Source organism: Elgaria multicarinata, chromosome 11 (genome assembly GCF_023053635.1).
Source record: "Elgaria multicarinata webbii isolate HBS135686 ecotype San Diego chromosome 11, rElgMul1.1.pri, whole genome shotgun sequence".
NCBI classification, from domain to species: Eukaryota; Metazoa; Chordata; class Lepidosauria; order Squamata; family Anguidae; genus Elgaria; species Elgaria multicarinata.
The window spans coordinates 4102787-4119352 of NC_086181.1; the positions used below are offsets into that span (position 1 = coordinate 4102787).

A 16566-nucleotide genomic window follows, 5' to 3' on the forward strand; every position below is an offset into this window, starting at 1 on the left:
AACTGCTTCAGCAATTCCTCATTTAAAAAGATAGCTGGATTAGTTTCAGCAAAAAATACTAAACAATGGTGTATGTTGTAGTGGCTGTGGGTGCCAGTATCATATATTGAGCAGTCTTAAAGTTAGAAAAATATTGGGCAGAGCAAGCACAAAACAAGGCTTAATCCTTGTTGTTTATATAGTGTTTTACCCTATGTACTGAATGAAATGATAAAACAGTATTTCAACAATCCTTGCAACAGCTCTGTAAGGTGAGCTACTATTATTTCCATTACGTTACAGATGGGGAGTGGGGGGTGTCTGTGGTTGTATGATATTGACTTGTCTTAAGGCCATCCAGTGAATTCTTGGCTGCACTGTGGTCTTGACTTCATGTCTCATGCCCTTAACAGCTCTATGCTAGCTTCATATATGTTCTCTTGTCCTTCACTTGTTGAAACCTCAATGGCATCTGCACAGTGTTGTACAAAATAAAATGATTCCCTATTTAATGGTTCCCTATTGTACCATTTCTGAACAGGGAGTTTTCTCCTTTCTGGTAAATGTGTCTGTAAATTCAAAAAGATACATAAAATTATCAGATAATTTCAGGTTGAGGGGGAAGGTAGAGAAGTGTGGATTTTAAAAAAAACTTGTCTATTAAGCCTGAAAGAAATATTCAAATTTTCTGTTGGCAAAGGAATGGAGTCAACAGAAAAGGATTAATGCCTCTTGCTTCCAAAGACAGAACCAAAACAAACTTTCTATATCCACCCTGACAGGAGGAAAAATCCCTCAGTCTTGGATCTGCCTCCTAGAGAAAAGCAAGGTTACCTTGGCTGCTCCCAGGTAATGCTGGGATAGCAGCCTAAGGCTCAAAAAATATCTCAACAACAATAGCAACCTCCATTCCCTTCTCCACTTGGTTTCCTCCCATCAGTGATTAGGTAGGATAGAGCATAGTGAGACAAGACTCAGTTCCATGGGGCATGGGCTAGCATTGTTCCTGCTTCTGCTGGCTCACTGCAATTACCACTGTTGTCTCCTGGGATTACCACTGGAATGAGGAAGCCAGTGCACCCTACCCTCAGCGTTTCCAGCCCCACACCCCTCCACCAAGGGGACCTGGTGCAACTTAGCCTTGTTCATTATTGCTGTGGAGGGCAGGAACCCAATGTGGTAGAGCGTCCAGCATTTTTCAGCCTGTAGGTGGCTTGATAGCTCCAGTGCACAGGAACCCAGTGCTACACAGTGCTTGGCATTTCCTGGTGGTATATTGGTTGGCATGGACCTGGATGGAGGTAAGAAGCCTCAACAAGGTGGGAGTATCTGAGGATACTTTCAGCCATTCAACACCTGCTAGACATAAGCAGCAGAGAGATCCTCAGCTGTGTTCTCTGCTGTTTTGACAGTGCCCCAAGACAATAGAGTTTGGCAGGTGATCCTGCCTGGCCTAAAATTTGTGAATAGGTTACTTTGGTCTCAGATGTTTTGAACAGAGATGCTCAGGTCAACAACAGAGGCCATCCAGTCAGGAGACTTTCTGGTTTCCATTGATATGTTAGAGGCCTGCCTCTTTGTTCCTATCCGTGCTTCTCACAGGAGGTTTCTCTGGACCTTCTACAACAGGCTTCAGCATCAATACTAGGGTTGGCCCTTAGGAACTTCACCAAGATTCTGGCAGCCCTAGTTGTTCACCTGCTTACAAGGAGAGTTCATGTCTATTTGGATAACCTCCTGACCAGGGCCAAGAATTCGCTCCCTCCCAGAGGACATTTGCTGGGTGGTCACCTGGGCCAACCCTACTTTTGTTATGGCTTGGCTGCGGCATCCTTCAGTGCTGCAGCAAATTTTATGAATCACCTCATCTTGCCAGTAGAAGGGAATACTTCTATTGTAAAACCCTTTTCTGTTGGCTCAGATCCTCTGCTGAGTGAAAATGTGAAGTGAGACTTACCGCAAAATGTTCTTCTGGTCAGCGGAGAGTGGATCCAAGAGTCCTTCCTTGGGATGAAAGTGACTGGTGCTGTGTGAATTTTTTCCTGTGGGTACAGTATTCACGTTTGCATGGTGTCTGTATAGGTACATAGGCCTCTTAAGCCTCTGTCCTATCCAGCTACTGCCTGGTTCTTGGAGAGGATTGTTTATATAGTTGCTTATCACTGATGTTCTGAGTTGCAGTTCTGGCTTTACTGCTGATGTCAAATTCTGTGACTGAGGGAAGCTTTCTTCCTCTCAGGGTGAACATAGGAACTTTGTTTTCACCCTGCCTTCTTGAGGAGAAGTTAACCCTTTCTCATTCAGTTCACTCTCAGATGATGTTGGAAGCTGTGGACCATCACATCTGGAAGGGAATGATTTGAGTGATGGATATGATTAATCAGTGGCTTAAACTGTCATCAGACAAAGAACTGGGGCTGAGGGAGGCGTCACTTAATACTATCCTTAACTTTATTGGAAAACAATGGGTGTGTAAATTCACTGAGCTGGAGAATAATATTCAGGAATACTGGCAAAGGAAATGAGAAGGGAAAAAATGATGCTAGTGACTCATAACTAATATTAAACAGGGGGAAGTATTTATCTTCATAACATTTTAGCAACCAGATCAAGACCAGATTTTTTCTGAACTAGCAAGTATGGAAGATATTCCTTAAAAGCCAGTGCATGATTTGGGTCACATATCAATCTTTGTGATATAGTATGTAATTTGTTTTATCTCCTGCCTCATTCCCTTTCAGAAGCTCAAACCTATTGTTAGTTTGCCCACTTTCCTTTTTTCAGGAGAGTAGACATGGAGTTCTTGCCAGTTTACATTTTTTATATTGAATTGTTAGTGAGTGTTCATGGAGTAAACTTTCGTCAAGAAAGAACTGATTTTTGCCCTTCAGTTTTCCATGCTTCCCTCCTTTTTAATGTTAATCCAGGTTCTATTACCTACTGCATGCATACTACAAATCCCAGCATGCTCACTCAGTAAAATGTCAAGGAGAGAAAAGCAGGTCTACTTCAGTGCTTTTGTGTGTGTGTGTGTGTGTGTGTGTGTGTGTGTGTGTGTGTGTGTGAACCGCCCAGAGAGCTTCGGCTATTGGGCAGTATAAAAATGTAATAAATAAATAAATAAATAAATAAATAAAATAGTGCTTGCTATGAAACCACACTTCCCATCATGCTTTGTGTGTGAAATTCCTTTTGCTGGATGTTTTATATCCAATATTTATACGTTGCCCTGTAATTGGGTTCTCAGGGCACCTTATGTTGCAGTTGAAAACAAGTTAACTTTGATAAAATAACACAAAAGCTACTGAATCGGCATTAAAATATATCAAAGGTATCACTGATTAAAAGGCCTAATTGAAAGGTATTTTGCTGGTGCCAAAATAACATCAAGGTAGGTATCAGGCGAAGCTGCTCTGCAGAGGGCTTTCCACCGCCAGAGAGCCACCACTGAAGAGGTGGGACAATCACCCTGAAAAGGGACAAGCTCCAGGAAGGCAGGTATGGAGAAAGCTGATCCTTCAGATAACCTGTGTTTGGTTTTGTGCTCCCCATAAAATTGCAGTTCCTGTATACTGCTTTAAGACTTCCTTTTGAAATACCAAAACTTTCGTGCTCCAAGTGAGGGGAGAATTAAAGCAAATACATACTTTTTAAGTAATGGAGTGAAGGGTGGGGAACATATTTGCACAACACTTTGCAGATAAAATTGATTGTATCTGTGCCAACTTGGATGCCATAGTTGATACAGGTCCAGTAGATGTAACTTTGGCTCTGCTTATCCAGTTACAATGGATACTTTTCAATTTGTACAGCCCTAGGATGTGGACAAGATCCTTGGAAAGGCGAGGCCTACTACTTTTGTAAGCCTCTCCTGGCTTACAAAAACAGCCGAGGTGCAGGGGAGTGAATGGCTGAGTGGGTAAATGCTTCTGGTTAGTCAAAAGGCAGTTCAAGGCGTAGGGATTTAGCCTGTGCTGGTTGGGGTTATTCCCTCACCCCACCCCGAAGATTCAAGGTCACAGTTTGGTTGCTCTCTTGGATCTGGCTTTGAACCTGGCTGCCCAGGTTTTGGCATTGGCCAGGATTGTGTTCACCCAGCTGAGTGTGCCAACTTCGCCTATTCTTTGAGAAGTCTGATCTGCCACAGTCCTGCATGCCTTAGTTATATACCCTTTGGACTTCTATAATGTACTTTATGTGGGGCTGCTCTCAAAAACTGTTTAGAAATTTAGCTGGCCCAGAACGTTGAGGGCAGACAGTTAATCGGGGCTGGTTACAGGAAGCGTTTAACTCCCTTATTGCAACACCTACTCTGGCTACTGTTGAGACCGGTCTATCTGAAAGACTGTTTTCTCCTATACAAGCCTGCACAGGTTTTAAGATCTATTGGAGAGGCCCTTCTTTCAAGACCACCTCCTTCATAGGCATTTTTTTGTAGTGATGTGAAAGAGGGCCTTCTTGGTGGCTGCTCCCAGGCTGTGGAACTTGCTGCTGAGGGAGGCTGGGTTTGCTCCCTCTCTGCTGTCCTTCCACTACAAGCAAAGACTTCTTTTTATTCAGGCAGGCCTTTAGTGTGGGATTGGATGCTGTTTTTATTCTGTTATTTGTTGTATTTTGAATTGTGTTTTAATGTATTTGTTTTATTATTGTTTTAATCAAGTTGTGTTAGTGATTGAAAGCTGCTCTGAGTGCCATTTTTCCTGGTAGAAAGGCGAAGTACAACTCAAACAAACATAGAAAAATGTCATTTTGAAAAATCCACAAGTTTATTCCACCTTCAATAGAAATGCACCTGTACATACAGGGACACTTCCTTTCTATTTCTATGTTATCAAATACTTCATATAAATTGTTGCTCAGCTGATCTGTAGTACAGCTGGAAGCTTTTTCCCAACCTTTCCCCTATACTCCCTTTAGGGGATTCTTATTTATTTATTACATTTCTATACCGCCCAATAGCCGGAGCTCACTTCAGGATAGAGATTGAGGGATAACATTTTTCAATGTTTCACAATGTGTAAAAAACCAAAAATGTCCTTGCAAATGTAAAATAAACATAAAAGTTTCCTATATTATTATATTATACTTATTTATTTGTATCCCGCCTTTTGCCCAATACTGGGCCTTTTCCCAGTACTGTTTCCTAGCATGTGAGGAAGAGGTAAAAGACCAGCACACTTCCTGCCGTGTACTAGTTTTCTACATGCAGAGAGGCTTCCTTTTTGACTTGGGGGGCACTCAAAAACTTGATCTCCCAACTGCAGTCTGAAATTATATAGTCCACCACAGGGCTCTCCCACCTTATTTGGTTACATTTCTAGAATCTGCCTCAGATGCTTTTGAAATTTGTGAAACTCAGCTGTAGAAAACTGCTCAGGTGCTGTGGGGAAATCCAGCTGGGATTAAATATTATGAGTCCTTTAGGATATTTTGCATCTATTCAGTGTGGGAAAATGATTCCCTTATATTGTGTCCACTACAAGAGACTTCGAACACTATGTCTGTGGCTACTATCATTTGCATCTTTCCTGTCTTAGTCTTAATTTTGGCTCACTTGTGTTTCACCTTGGCCACATCTGCGTGAGGTGGCAGTTCAGTATTAGTAAGCTTAGATTCAGTTATGGTTCACAGCGTTTGTAAATACTGAAAAGAATACAGCTTCTAATAAAAAATATGTTTAATACAGCTGAGTATAAAGTAGTAGAGAGGGTGGTTAATTTGTGTCCCTACAGAGGTTTTTGCTTACAATTCCCATCATTCCTAACTATGCTGGCTAGGCTGATGGGAATTGTAGTCAAAATAAATTGCCCATCCCTATGGTAGAGTGTATGTTTTATATGTACGAGATACCTGGCAACTCCAGTTTAGGGGGCTATAAAGAGCAGAACTTTGACCTGAAAGTTGAAGGTTTGCCGACAATATTCATTTAGGCTAGCTTGATTTGGTAGAACACAACTCAGTAATTTGATAAGGAAAGAGGAGGAAAGGCTAGAATAAATAAAGGTTAACTCATTTGGCAGTAATTTGGAAAATAGTGATAATAGTGTTTTGGAATTACAATATAGTTTGGTTAAAAATGAACTTTGTTTGGAAGTTGTTAAAAGTAGCAAAAGTTTGGAAAATAGTGCTAGATTGTTTTCATCTGTCATGAAACAAATCCTATCCTTCACTTAGGTTACTTCTCGTTTTGATCTTGTTTCAGTATACTTTTGTTGTTTTCTTCTGGTTATTTTAATGTCTTTTTAAACTCTTTTTTTGCAATGGGCTGCTGCTGGGTTTCAAATACTGCTGTTCTATGTTGTTCTGTCAACCTAATTATTATTACATGCAAAAGATATAGTTTGAATGTTCTCAGAACCTACTGTCCATACTTACTCCTACATAATTCAGTCCTTCTTACTTCTGAGTAGGCATGCATAAGCTGGATTTTTGTACTCTGCTGCTTCTCATTGCTACTCCTGAGTAGACATGGAGAGGGGCAGTTTGTGGATGTTTTGTGATGGATATGCAATGGAATTGATTAGGATGCTCTAAGAATGTTCTCCTGGGTTCAAAAGCTGTTTTTCTGCTTCTCTTGAGAGTATTATTGGTATCATCATCATCATCATCATCATCATCCCCATCCCCTGCACACTCAGCTTTGCAGACATACTCTCCATGATCCCTTTTGCAATGGATTGTTTTTATTTATTTTATTTTATTTACAATATTTATATACCGCTCCCCATTCAAAATTTCGGAGCTGTGTACAAGATAAAATAAGATAAAAACAGAATAAAACACCTTAAAATAGATTTTTAAAGAAGCAAAATGAACCATGAACCGTGGCTGGTCATTAAGGAAAACCTTCCTGGAACAATGACGTTTTCAGGAGGCTCCGAAAGGAATATCAAGTTGGCGCCTGCCTGACCTTCATAGGCAGGGAAATTTCACAGGAGGGGGGCCACCACGCTGAAGGCTCTTGCCCTGGTGGATTCCAGTTGGAGGATTCGTCTATGTAGAACCACTAGGAGCATGCTCTCGGATGACCTCAGTGACCGGACAGGTTAGTAGGGGAGAAGGTGCTCTCTCAGGTATCCTGGTCCCAAGTTGCTTAGGGCTTTGTACACAAGAACCTTAAATCTGGCCTGGTAGCGAATGGGCAGCCAGTGCAGCTCCCTCAGCAGAGGAGTTACATGCTGGAAAGGGGCAGCTCCAGACAACAGCCGAGCTGCAGCGTTCTGCACTAGCTCCAGCTTCCGGAGCAGCTTCAAGGGCAGCCCCGCATAGAGCGCATATGGTTTTATTATTTTGTGTGGATATCTAAAACACGCCCCGCCCCCCCACTATTTTGCACTCATGGTCTCAAGTCACTTAATTCTTTGTGCAATTGGAGTTCTTTCTGGAATATGAGAATGTGGGACTAAAGGACTGTTTAGGTGTTGTTGTGTGTATTCCTCCACTTTTGCACTCATGATCTTAAAGTTCATGTACCTTTGGTGATCCGTCCTCTGCCCTGCCAGTCGGCATCAGCCACCACTGTTGGGTAGGGACCAAAATACACACGCACACACAAAAAGCCAAAGGTATTTCATGGTGTTGTAGCTTGATTTCTGAGACTTAAATTGTAAGTCCCCTCTCTGTTTAGAATTGTAAGACCTTATTTGGAGTCCTGTTTCTGTATTTTCATTCTGGAAATTTCCACTCCATTTTGGAGGAGAGCTACAGGGATGATAAAGAATCCAGAAGATAAATTGTTTTAGAGAAGGCTGAAAGGGCACAAGGACACACAATTGCCACAGTCCTGTTAGGAGTTTGACCACAAAACCATAACAGTAGATTGAAGCTATAGAGGAGTATTTATAGTAAGCAGGAATGTTTTAAGGCCCTCCTAATATTGTAAGAGTTCATCAATGGAGTAAACAAGCAAGAGAAACTATGAAATCGAGAAATTTGATGGAAAAAAGTTGGACAAAAATCTGTTGTGGATGTGTTAGTTACATGTCATAGAGTAGGAATTCGGGTGGTCTGACCTATTGGATCCTTTCCAGTTTTTTGATTCCATCATTTATGTATTGGGTAGTTTAATCTCTCTCTCTCTCTCTCTCTCTCTCTCTCTCTCTCTCTCCTTTTTATGCTGAGGTACTAAAAAGGCAAAGGGGTAAGCATGGGTGGCTCTCAGTTTAGGACAACATGTGTTCAGTCACTTGTACAGAATGCTGCTTTTCCTTCTTTCCAGAAGGCGACGGTCAGAATGGCAGTGGGCGGCAGACAGAGCAGCCATTGTCAGTCACTGGAACTGGCTTCAAGCGCACGTCTCTGATCTAGAGTACCGAATCCGGCAGCAGACGGATATTTACAAGCAGATTCGAGCCAACAAGGTAAGAAAATAATGGGGTTAATGGACAAGTCTCTTCTAGGTCTTCAACCCTTCCCTGCCCCTGCAAATAAATACCTTCCCACATGGTTTGTTTTGCATCACATATATAAAGGACAAAATAATTTGCTTTGTGTTGGGTCAGGATTCTATGGCTTCACTGTCACAGGGTTCACTGTCACCAGACATTATCAAATGAATGCTGTTAGAGGCAAGTACATATTGGCACCCCATCTATCTATATCTCGTGCAGTCTCACTAATCAACTTATTCAAATGTATTTTAATCAATTGAGATTGACCATTAGCCAACACACTAGGAAATACGCTGCATCCAATCGGTATTGATTCAGACTTTGACCAGTTAATTGAATAACCGAACAGATCACTGAAAGTATTCATTAGTTTCATCAAAGCAGGAATAGATGCCTGGAGTTTAGAAACAATAAAAGATCATCAACGTAAAGAATAATTTTAAATTCTAAGTCAGCTTGCACAAACATGTGAATACTACTACTCTGTCTAATTGCCCAAGCCAGGGACTCCCAGCATGGATCAGATATCAATGGGGAAAGTGGACACCCTTGCCTAGTACCTCACCCAAGCACGAAGAAAGCCAACAACCAACCATTGGTCATAACACTTGCTCTTGGGGTCGAATATAAAATTCTAACCCACTTCAGTAATTCCATAATAATTCAATAATTACCCAGTGTAGCAAGCATAAACATCCAATGAATTTTGTCCAAGGCCTTCTCAGCATCCAAACAGACAATGGCTGCCTTAGTCAATTCTTTCTCTATTTAAAGCTATCAAATCCACAACTAATCTCAAGGTGGTGGTGGTTGTTGTTGTTATTATTATTATTATTATTATTATTATTATTATTATGAAACATGTATATACTGCCCCATAGCCGAAGCTCTCTGGACGGTTTACAAAGATTTAAAAAGTTACCGACCCCCTGCCTGATCTGGTCTGACCAATGTTGTAATGACTTGTTGCAGTCTGTTACTATTTTAATATCAATGTTTATTAGCAAGATCAGTCAGTAATTAGCACAGTTAGTATAGTCCTTGCCAGATTTAGGGATGACAGTTTTAAAGTACATAGTATTCAAGGCTATATTGTGTACCTAAAGGCCAGTTCACACAATCCAACAAATTTCCATGCAGTGAAGCACATGTCCTCAGTCAACTGAGGTGGCTTGACAAATTTAATGTTTCACATCAAAAGCATGATTCTAGTCCTCAGGGTTGGGGTGGGGGAGGAACTGGGAAAATCTCCATGTTTGTTTATCATCCTGTGTTTCTTCTGTGTTTTGTCTACAAATATTCAACAATTTGAAAATGTGAATCAGGAAGGCAGAAATAAATGATGCAGGACTTGGAGGGGAGATTAACACACAACCCCATTGTCTACAACGTACACGTGGCAGAGGCACAGGAATGAGATCTGTTGATAAGGTCGCAGGGGCCGAAATCTATTTCAAAGAAACTCTCAGGGGCCACGTTCCTGGGTTTAAAGTGGAGCTGAAAACAAAGGTGCCAGGATCAGAATGCCGGCCTATTTTAGCCTTAAAGCTCTCCCTGACAGTAGCGAAAGCCTTCAGAGAGGGCACGTCAGCCTTTTAGAATTGCGGGGTGGGGTGGGGTGGGGTGGAGAGAACTGCACAAACAATCAGTGGCTGTGGAGGTGGAGGCAATCCTTAATTCAGCACACTAACGTGTTTGAAGACATGGATTCAAAACCAGGCTTTAAGAACTATGCACTCACAGGCTTGGGCCTAGATGGACGAGTCTGGCTGTTGTACTTCCTTCAACTTTTGAATTTTAAAAAACTTCTAGTTCTTCCTGCCCTTTTTGTGAAGAAATATGTGAATTCTGCCAAGTTCTTATTTCAAAAAAGAAAAGAGAAAAAAAAGAACCAAATGAAATACTCCCCTATCCCAAGCCTGTGCATGTATACTTGTGTATGAGTAGAGCCTGTCCATCAGTTCACCCACTAACACCATTTCTCATAGCCAACTGATAAAGTAAGTGCTGGGGGTCTACTCATGTACAAGTGTATGTACTTCCACAGGCTGCTGCATGTAGATGTGGGCGCGAGTGAACAGTCCTTACTGCACACAATGTACATTTTGTTTTAATTCATTTAACAATGTACACTCACTTACTTGTCAAAGCTCCTTTTGTTTTTCTGTTTATTCTGACTGTACCTTTAAGGTGGGTCCAAAGGACTAGAATGACTTGCTGATCTTTTCAGTTTCTTCTATCTCCTAATCCACTCTTCCCCAAGTTCCCTCTATTTTTATTTATTTATTGCATTTATATCCCATCTTTTTTCCTTCAAGGAACGCAAGTTGGTGCACATAATCCTCCTCCTCTAGTATTCGAACTGGATGTCCCTAGGTTTTCTCATGCACACTTCCATTTCTGTTCTGTCAGAATAATTTCTAAATGTCCAGTACTCTTGTAGATTTGAGTTTGAGAGTAAGTTCCACTGGGAACCTAACTTTTGCATAGGATCAGACTCGTAAGATATGTGAAGCTTGGCAGAGAAAAAGAGGTTTGTAATACAGGGGGAGAGCTTATTGGCTTTTACCATTAGGAAATTAGGACCCAGTGTGAGTTCTCCCTATCTGCTACCACACTATTGGAGTCTAAACCAGAGTTTGCACCCTCCATTTGTTCCTTTCTCCCCCACTAGATTTGGATAGGGAAATCCATTTGGCATAACCCTTTTATCTGCTAGTTTTAGCAGACATCTTATACCATCAGCAACAGCAAATATAATCCCAAGAATAGGAACATATGGTGCGAATTGGTGACTCACCTAATTACTTTTGCTTGCTTAAAACTCTAGGGGGTGCACCTTGCCATCAACTGCTCTTGAATAGCATTGCTGTTTGGGACAGAAAATGGACTGGCAGTCATGTGCCAGTACATGTAAGCTATCTGCATTAATCTGCAAGTAATAATATAACGCAGCAGTGATGGGAGAGATAATAGCAAAGATGGAATAAAGGGTAGATTAGCTGGTACTAGCGTTTGGATCAGTGAAACTAGGATGAATCAGGAAAGTCTGAGAAGTGTGTTCAAGGAAGAACTTGATTTATGTGGCGAGGGAGGGGCAGCAATAGGAGAAAATGGCCCATCTGGAAGGTAGGAAAATTAGGGTATTTTCTGACATACCCACAGGAGGTATGGAAATGTTGTTAGCCCAAACCTACCTTGTTCATACTCATTGAGGTACCCTTCAAGGTATTTGGCTTTATTTGACACTATATATACTTTGTAAAACTTGGGAATTGGTAAATGTGAAGGTTGCATGGCCACCGTTGAACCAAAGCTGGAGGAAAATCCCCAGATCACCATTAGCCTCCCAGAGGAAATACCAAATCCAAAGTAGGGCCTGGCAGATTTCCCCATAGCATGCTGGGACAACTCATTAGCCATGAGGTCATCAGCTGTTCCAGGAAGGCAAGCCTTGGCATGGCTGTTGAAGCCCGTCAGCAACAACAGCATGGGTTTCCTCCATACCAAAGCTGAGAGCACCTCTGTCAGCTCATGTAGGAAGACTGTTGGGCAGCAGGATGATTTGTGCATAAAGAGAAGCCCCAATCTTACTGTTGCAATATATGAATGTGAAGTGAAACCTGAATGATAGCAGAACAGATGGTGAAACTCCATCCATTGTAAATGTTTCTGAAAGAAGCTCAGAAGCCTCTTAATGCAGTTATACGATTATATCCAGACTTGGGCATATTTAGAGTAGGCCTATTAATGGGATGAGTTAACTCATGACTAATTTAACTCCCATTGATTGCAGTGGGGGTCTACTGTAAGTATGACCAAATCTGAAGATGGCCTGATATAGCTTGCAGCAATGAAGAATAGAAATAACTGATAAGGTCAGTGTTGACAGCCTCTTAGTTAATCAAAAAGAATGTTTTTATATAATGTTTGCAAAGACTTCAAAAAGCAAAAACAAATTTCTACCTCATTGCTATTGATTTGCATGTCAGATTAGGAAAAATAAATAATAGAGCACCATAGTATTTGTGATCCAAGTAAACTTTGCTGTCCAAACACGTAAATAAAATCCATATTTATCCAGTTTGGAGTAACGCAACAGCCAGAAATAGGAGGCTCGCCTATTTCCTGTTAGGTCTGAGTAGCAAAGTAAAAGTGCTGACCTTGGAACTGGGTGGGTCAGGGTCGGAGAAGTGGTGAGTTACCAGTCATGGTTCCTGTTGCATAATTATATACGGTTTCTCTGTGGGAAAGAAACAAGTGCAGGTTAAAATTTTACCGGCTTCAATGTATGTAATAGCTTTCAGTGCAGCTGCAACTCTAATTTTAAAACATTTTAATACTGCTTTTCAATGAAAAATTGCAAAGCAGCACACTATTTTAAAATAACAATGTTGTAAACATGCTTTAAAAATGGCTAAATCTAAACAGTGGACTGTTTTCAGAGGTAGAATGAGAAGTTTAGACTTGCCCTTCAAGGTGAAGGAGCCATACAAATTTCCAGAGGATGTGCATTCCTAAGATCCTGGGTTCCACACATGATAGAATCTTTAGCAAGGGCTCCTTGGTCCCTGTTTTGACAGGGGATGGAGGATTTGTGTAGGAGCTTTCATTCTGCATCCATCATTTAAAGCATCAAAGTTAAAAATCTAGTTCATCGAATTTCTCTTGACTCTTAAGATTATTTTCTGATCTGAGGAATTGAATGAGTTAACTAGCCTGTGAATATTTCTTTTCATTCAGTGTTAATCAGCTGGATAGGAGCAAATGCTTGGACCAGGGATGGCCAAATCAGTCTATTCGTAGTCTGTGTTGCTATCACATGAGTTCATCCATACATCTCTCCTGTCCTGTTTCTGTGTTGAACTGTAGCTGCATTTAAATAAACATTACTAGAACATAAGAAGTACCATCCTGGATCAGACCAAGGGTCCATCTAGTCCAGCACTCTGTTCACACAGTGGCCAACCAGCCAATATTTTATTGCCAAGTTTCACGTTTTTCAATGTATTTTTGAGCTGAGAAACTGCTGGAAAATTCAAGAAATGCAAAAGCTAAATTGTGATCTGCACATTAGCCTGGGAGTTTCAGGTCAAGTAAATTCTATAGGAAACATCCCTAGCTTGAATTGGTGTATATGTTTCTCTGCATCCTGGATCTATAACATCAACTGTCCATCCTGTAGATTACGTTAGTTAAAACCCAGAAGTTTTGTACTTTGTGACTTCTGTGGAATGCACAAAACCCAAAACGGGCAGATTGGTTCATTGGCTACTGACCACATCCCTGCCAGGGAAGCATCATTTCTCATTTGTGCTTTGGACAGGTCTAGAGTAGAATTTTTTTCACCATAGAGGCTTACAATTTGTGTGATGGCTATGCCTGCAATAGAAATATGCATTCTTTGCTACAGAGGGAGGACTTCATAAAAGCAAGGCTGTGGGCGGGTGATAATTCTGATCCAGTCTTCATGGTTTCCTCAAATTGGCACAAGAACTGGAACCATGCAGGGAGCAAAAGCAGGAAGTATTGTCTTGGTGGAATGTTCATTTGGTATTTGTTAGCTAAGTATGACTGGTCCCAAATCAGACATGGACTGAGCTCAGAACAGGAAGAGGAGAGATGGAAATATTCTCAGCCTGATGATAATTCTAAACTATTTTTGCATTTGGAAATCTGTTATTTGATACTTGTACCAAAATACTCACCTGCATCACAGTATGGAAATCCTATTATATACTGAGAGAGCCACATTTTTTCATCTAGTCAGAATTATTTGTCCTTTGGCTGGAGTCAAACCCTGATGTTGAACTTTCAGCAGCCTTTTATTGTTGTTACAGAGGGCAAGACAAGTTACATAGGATGGAATTTGCTATCTCAAGTAGTTCCTTGCTAGATTTTTGCTATTAAAAAGAAATACTTGTGGGAAGTCCATCAGTCTTTTCTATCCCCTGCTGTTGGTGCTATAAATCCTGGTGTTTACATAGCATGGTTATTTTCTGTGTTCTTCTGTTTTAAAAGGAGGAGTTCTTTGTGATGTGGTGTCTATGTGACTCGAGCAAATGTTAACCATGTAGGTGAACCCCCTTCACCCAGCTCCCCTCACCCTAAGGAACAGCGCTTGCACGGCTTGTCCTTCATGGCAACAGTGCCAGAGGACACACAAGAGTGGACCTTAGTTAGGGTCTGAGCTTGCAGGTCAGACATTTGTTCAGCCATCTCTGCCTCTGTTCTACTTTATGTAAACTGTAAATCATTTGGCACATGCTGAGGACCTCACCTCTGCTAAGGGCCCACTGCTGATCCACAGAGGTCCTTGGCCTTGCTGCTGCTCTTTGATGTCACTGCCTGTTCATATGTCTTTTCTGAACAATCCATAGCAGATGTTGTCTGCTATGGATTATTCACATCTCTGAGCATGTGAGGAGTGAGAGGGGAGAAGGAGCAGCATGCACCAGTTCAGAACATAAAGAATGTAAGAGCCATACTGGATTAGACCAAAAGCTTGCCTATCTACTCAAGCATTCTGTGGGGAGCTATTCTGACCAAATAGCTCCCCACAAACAAGGCATGATTGCAATGGCACCCTCCTCTCATGTTCCCCAGAAACTGGCCTGCAGAGGTATGCTGCCTTTGACCGTGGAGGTGGTATTTAGCCATAATGTCTAGTAGCCATTGACAGCCTTATCTTCCATAAATTTGTCTAATCACCTTTTAAAGCCATTCGAGTTAGTGGCCATCACTGCATCTATAGTTTAACTCTGCACTGTGTGAAGACATACGTCCTTTTATTCCACCCCGAATCTCCCACCATTCAGCTTCACTGGATGACCCTGTGTTGTAGTATTATGAGAGAGTGAGGAAACCATCTCCTATCCACTTTAACCACACCATGCATAGTTTTCTACATCTTATTATGTCTCCATTACATAACATATTTCTAAGCTAAACAGTCCTAAATATTGTAACCTTTCTTCATAGGGCAGTTTTCCAGCCCCTTAATCATTTTGGTTGCCTTTTTCTGTAAATTTTCCAACTCATACACTTTTAGAGGTGTGATGACCAGAGCTGTACACAGTATCCCACTGTGTGGTCGCATCAGTGTGGTTGTTTAAGGTATGATATTGGTAGTTTTATTTTCAATTCATTTTCTAATTATGGCCAACATGGAATTTTCCTTTTTCACATCATCTGCATGCTGGGTCAATGTTTTCATTAAGCTGTCCACTACAACTTGGCGCTTTCTTGGTCAGTCACAGCTCGCTTAAATTTCATCAGTATATATGTGGTTGGGATATTTTGCCCAAGCATGTATCTCTTTACATAGATACATAGAACTGCATTGAGATTTTAAATCCCATTCTCCCAGTTTGGAGAGATTGCTTTGGAGCACTTTGCAATTGCTTTTTATTTTAACCACCCTAAATAATTTAGTGTTATTGGCAAACATGGCCACCTCAGGCGCCAGGTCAAGAAAAGTCTTGACCTGGCGCCTGAAAGATAACTATGTTGGCGCCAGGCGAGCCTCATCGGGGAGATCGTTCCACAGTTGGGAGGCCACCACCAAAAAGGCCCTCTCCCTTGTTGCCATCCTCCCAGCGTCCCTCTGAGTAGGCACCCGGAGTAGGACCTTAGATGTTGCGCGCAGGTGGGTTCATGTCGGGAGAGGCGTTCCATCAGGTATTGTGGTCCCAACCCAATTATGAGAATTTACCATTTATTCCTGTGTATTGCTTTCTGGTGTTTAACCAGTTGATCCATATGATGACCTCTCCTTTTATTCCATGTTTGCTAAGTTTGCCAAGAAGTCTTTGGTAAGGAACTTTGTCAAAAACCTTTTGGAAATCCAGGTACAGAGGCTGACCTTATGAACATGTTACTTATTTTTTATTAGAAGATCAGTAATTTCAGATTTAATTTCTTTAAAAACTCGAGGATGGATTTCATCTGGACCCAGTCATTTGCTTGTTTTCAATTTGCCAACAAGATCTAGAACTTCCATATTTTGTCACCACTATTTGCCTCACTCAGTTCCTCAGACGTCTTTACTGAAAATATCCATTCAGGCACAGGTGTCTGCCCTACATCTTCCACTGTGAAGACAGATGAAAATAATTCATTTAGTTTCTCTACAGTCTATTCTCCTTTAGTACTCTTTTAACTCCATGTGATCCATCAGTCCAACTGCCTCCTAGTT

General features: G+C 41.3%; 1 protein-coding gene across 4 annotated transcripts in view; it reads left to right on the top strand.

Moving 5' to 3' along the window:
- KANSL1 (KAT8 regulatory NSL complex subunit 1) overlaps positions 1-16566 on the top strand; it is a 179688-nt gene that overhangs the window by 121795 nt on the left and 41327 nt on the right. For all 4 annotated transcript variants that reach the window (XM_063138704.1, XM_063138703.1, XM_063138705.1 and 1 more), the window contains one exon: positions 8198-8339. In XM_063138704.1, the coding sequence (XP_062994774.1) occupies positions 8198-8339 (142 nt within the window). The remainder of the gene's footprint in view (positions 1-8197; positions 8340-16566) is intronic.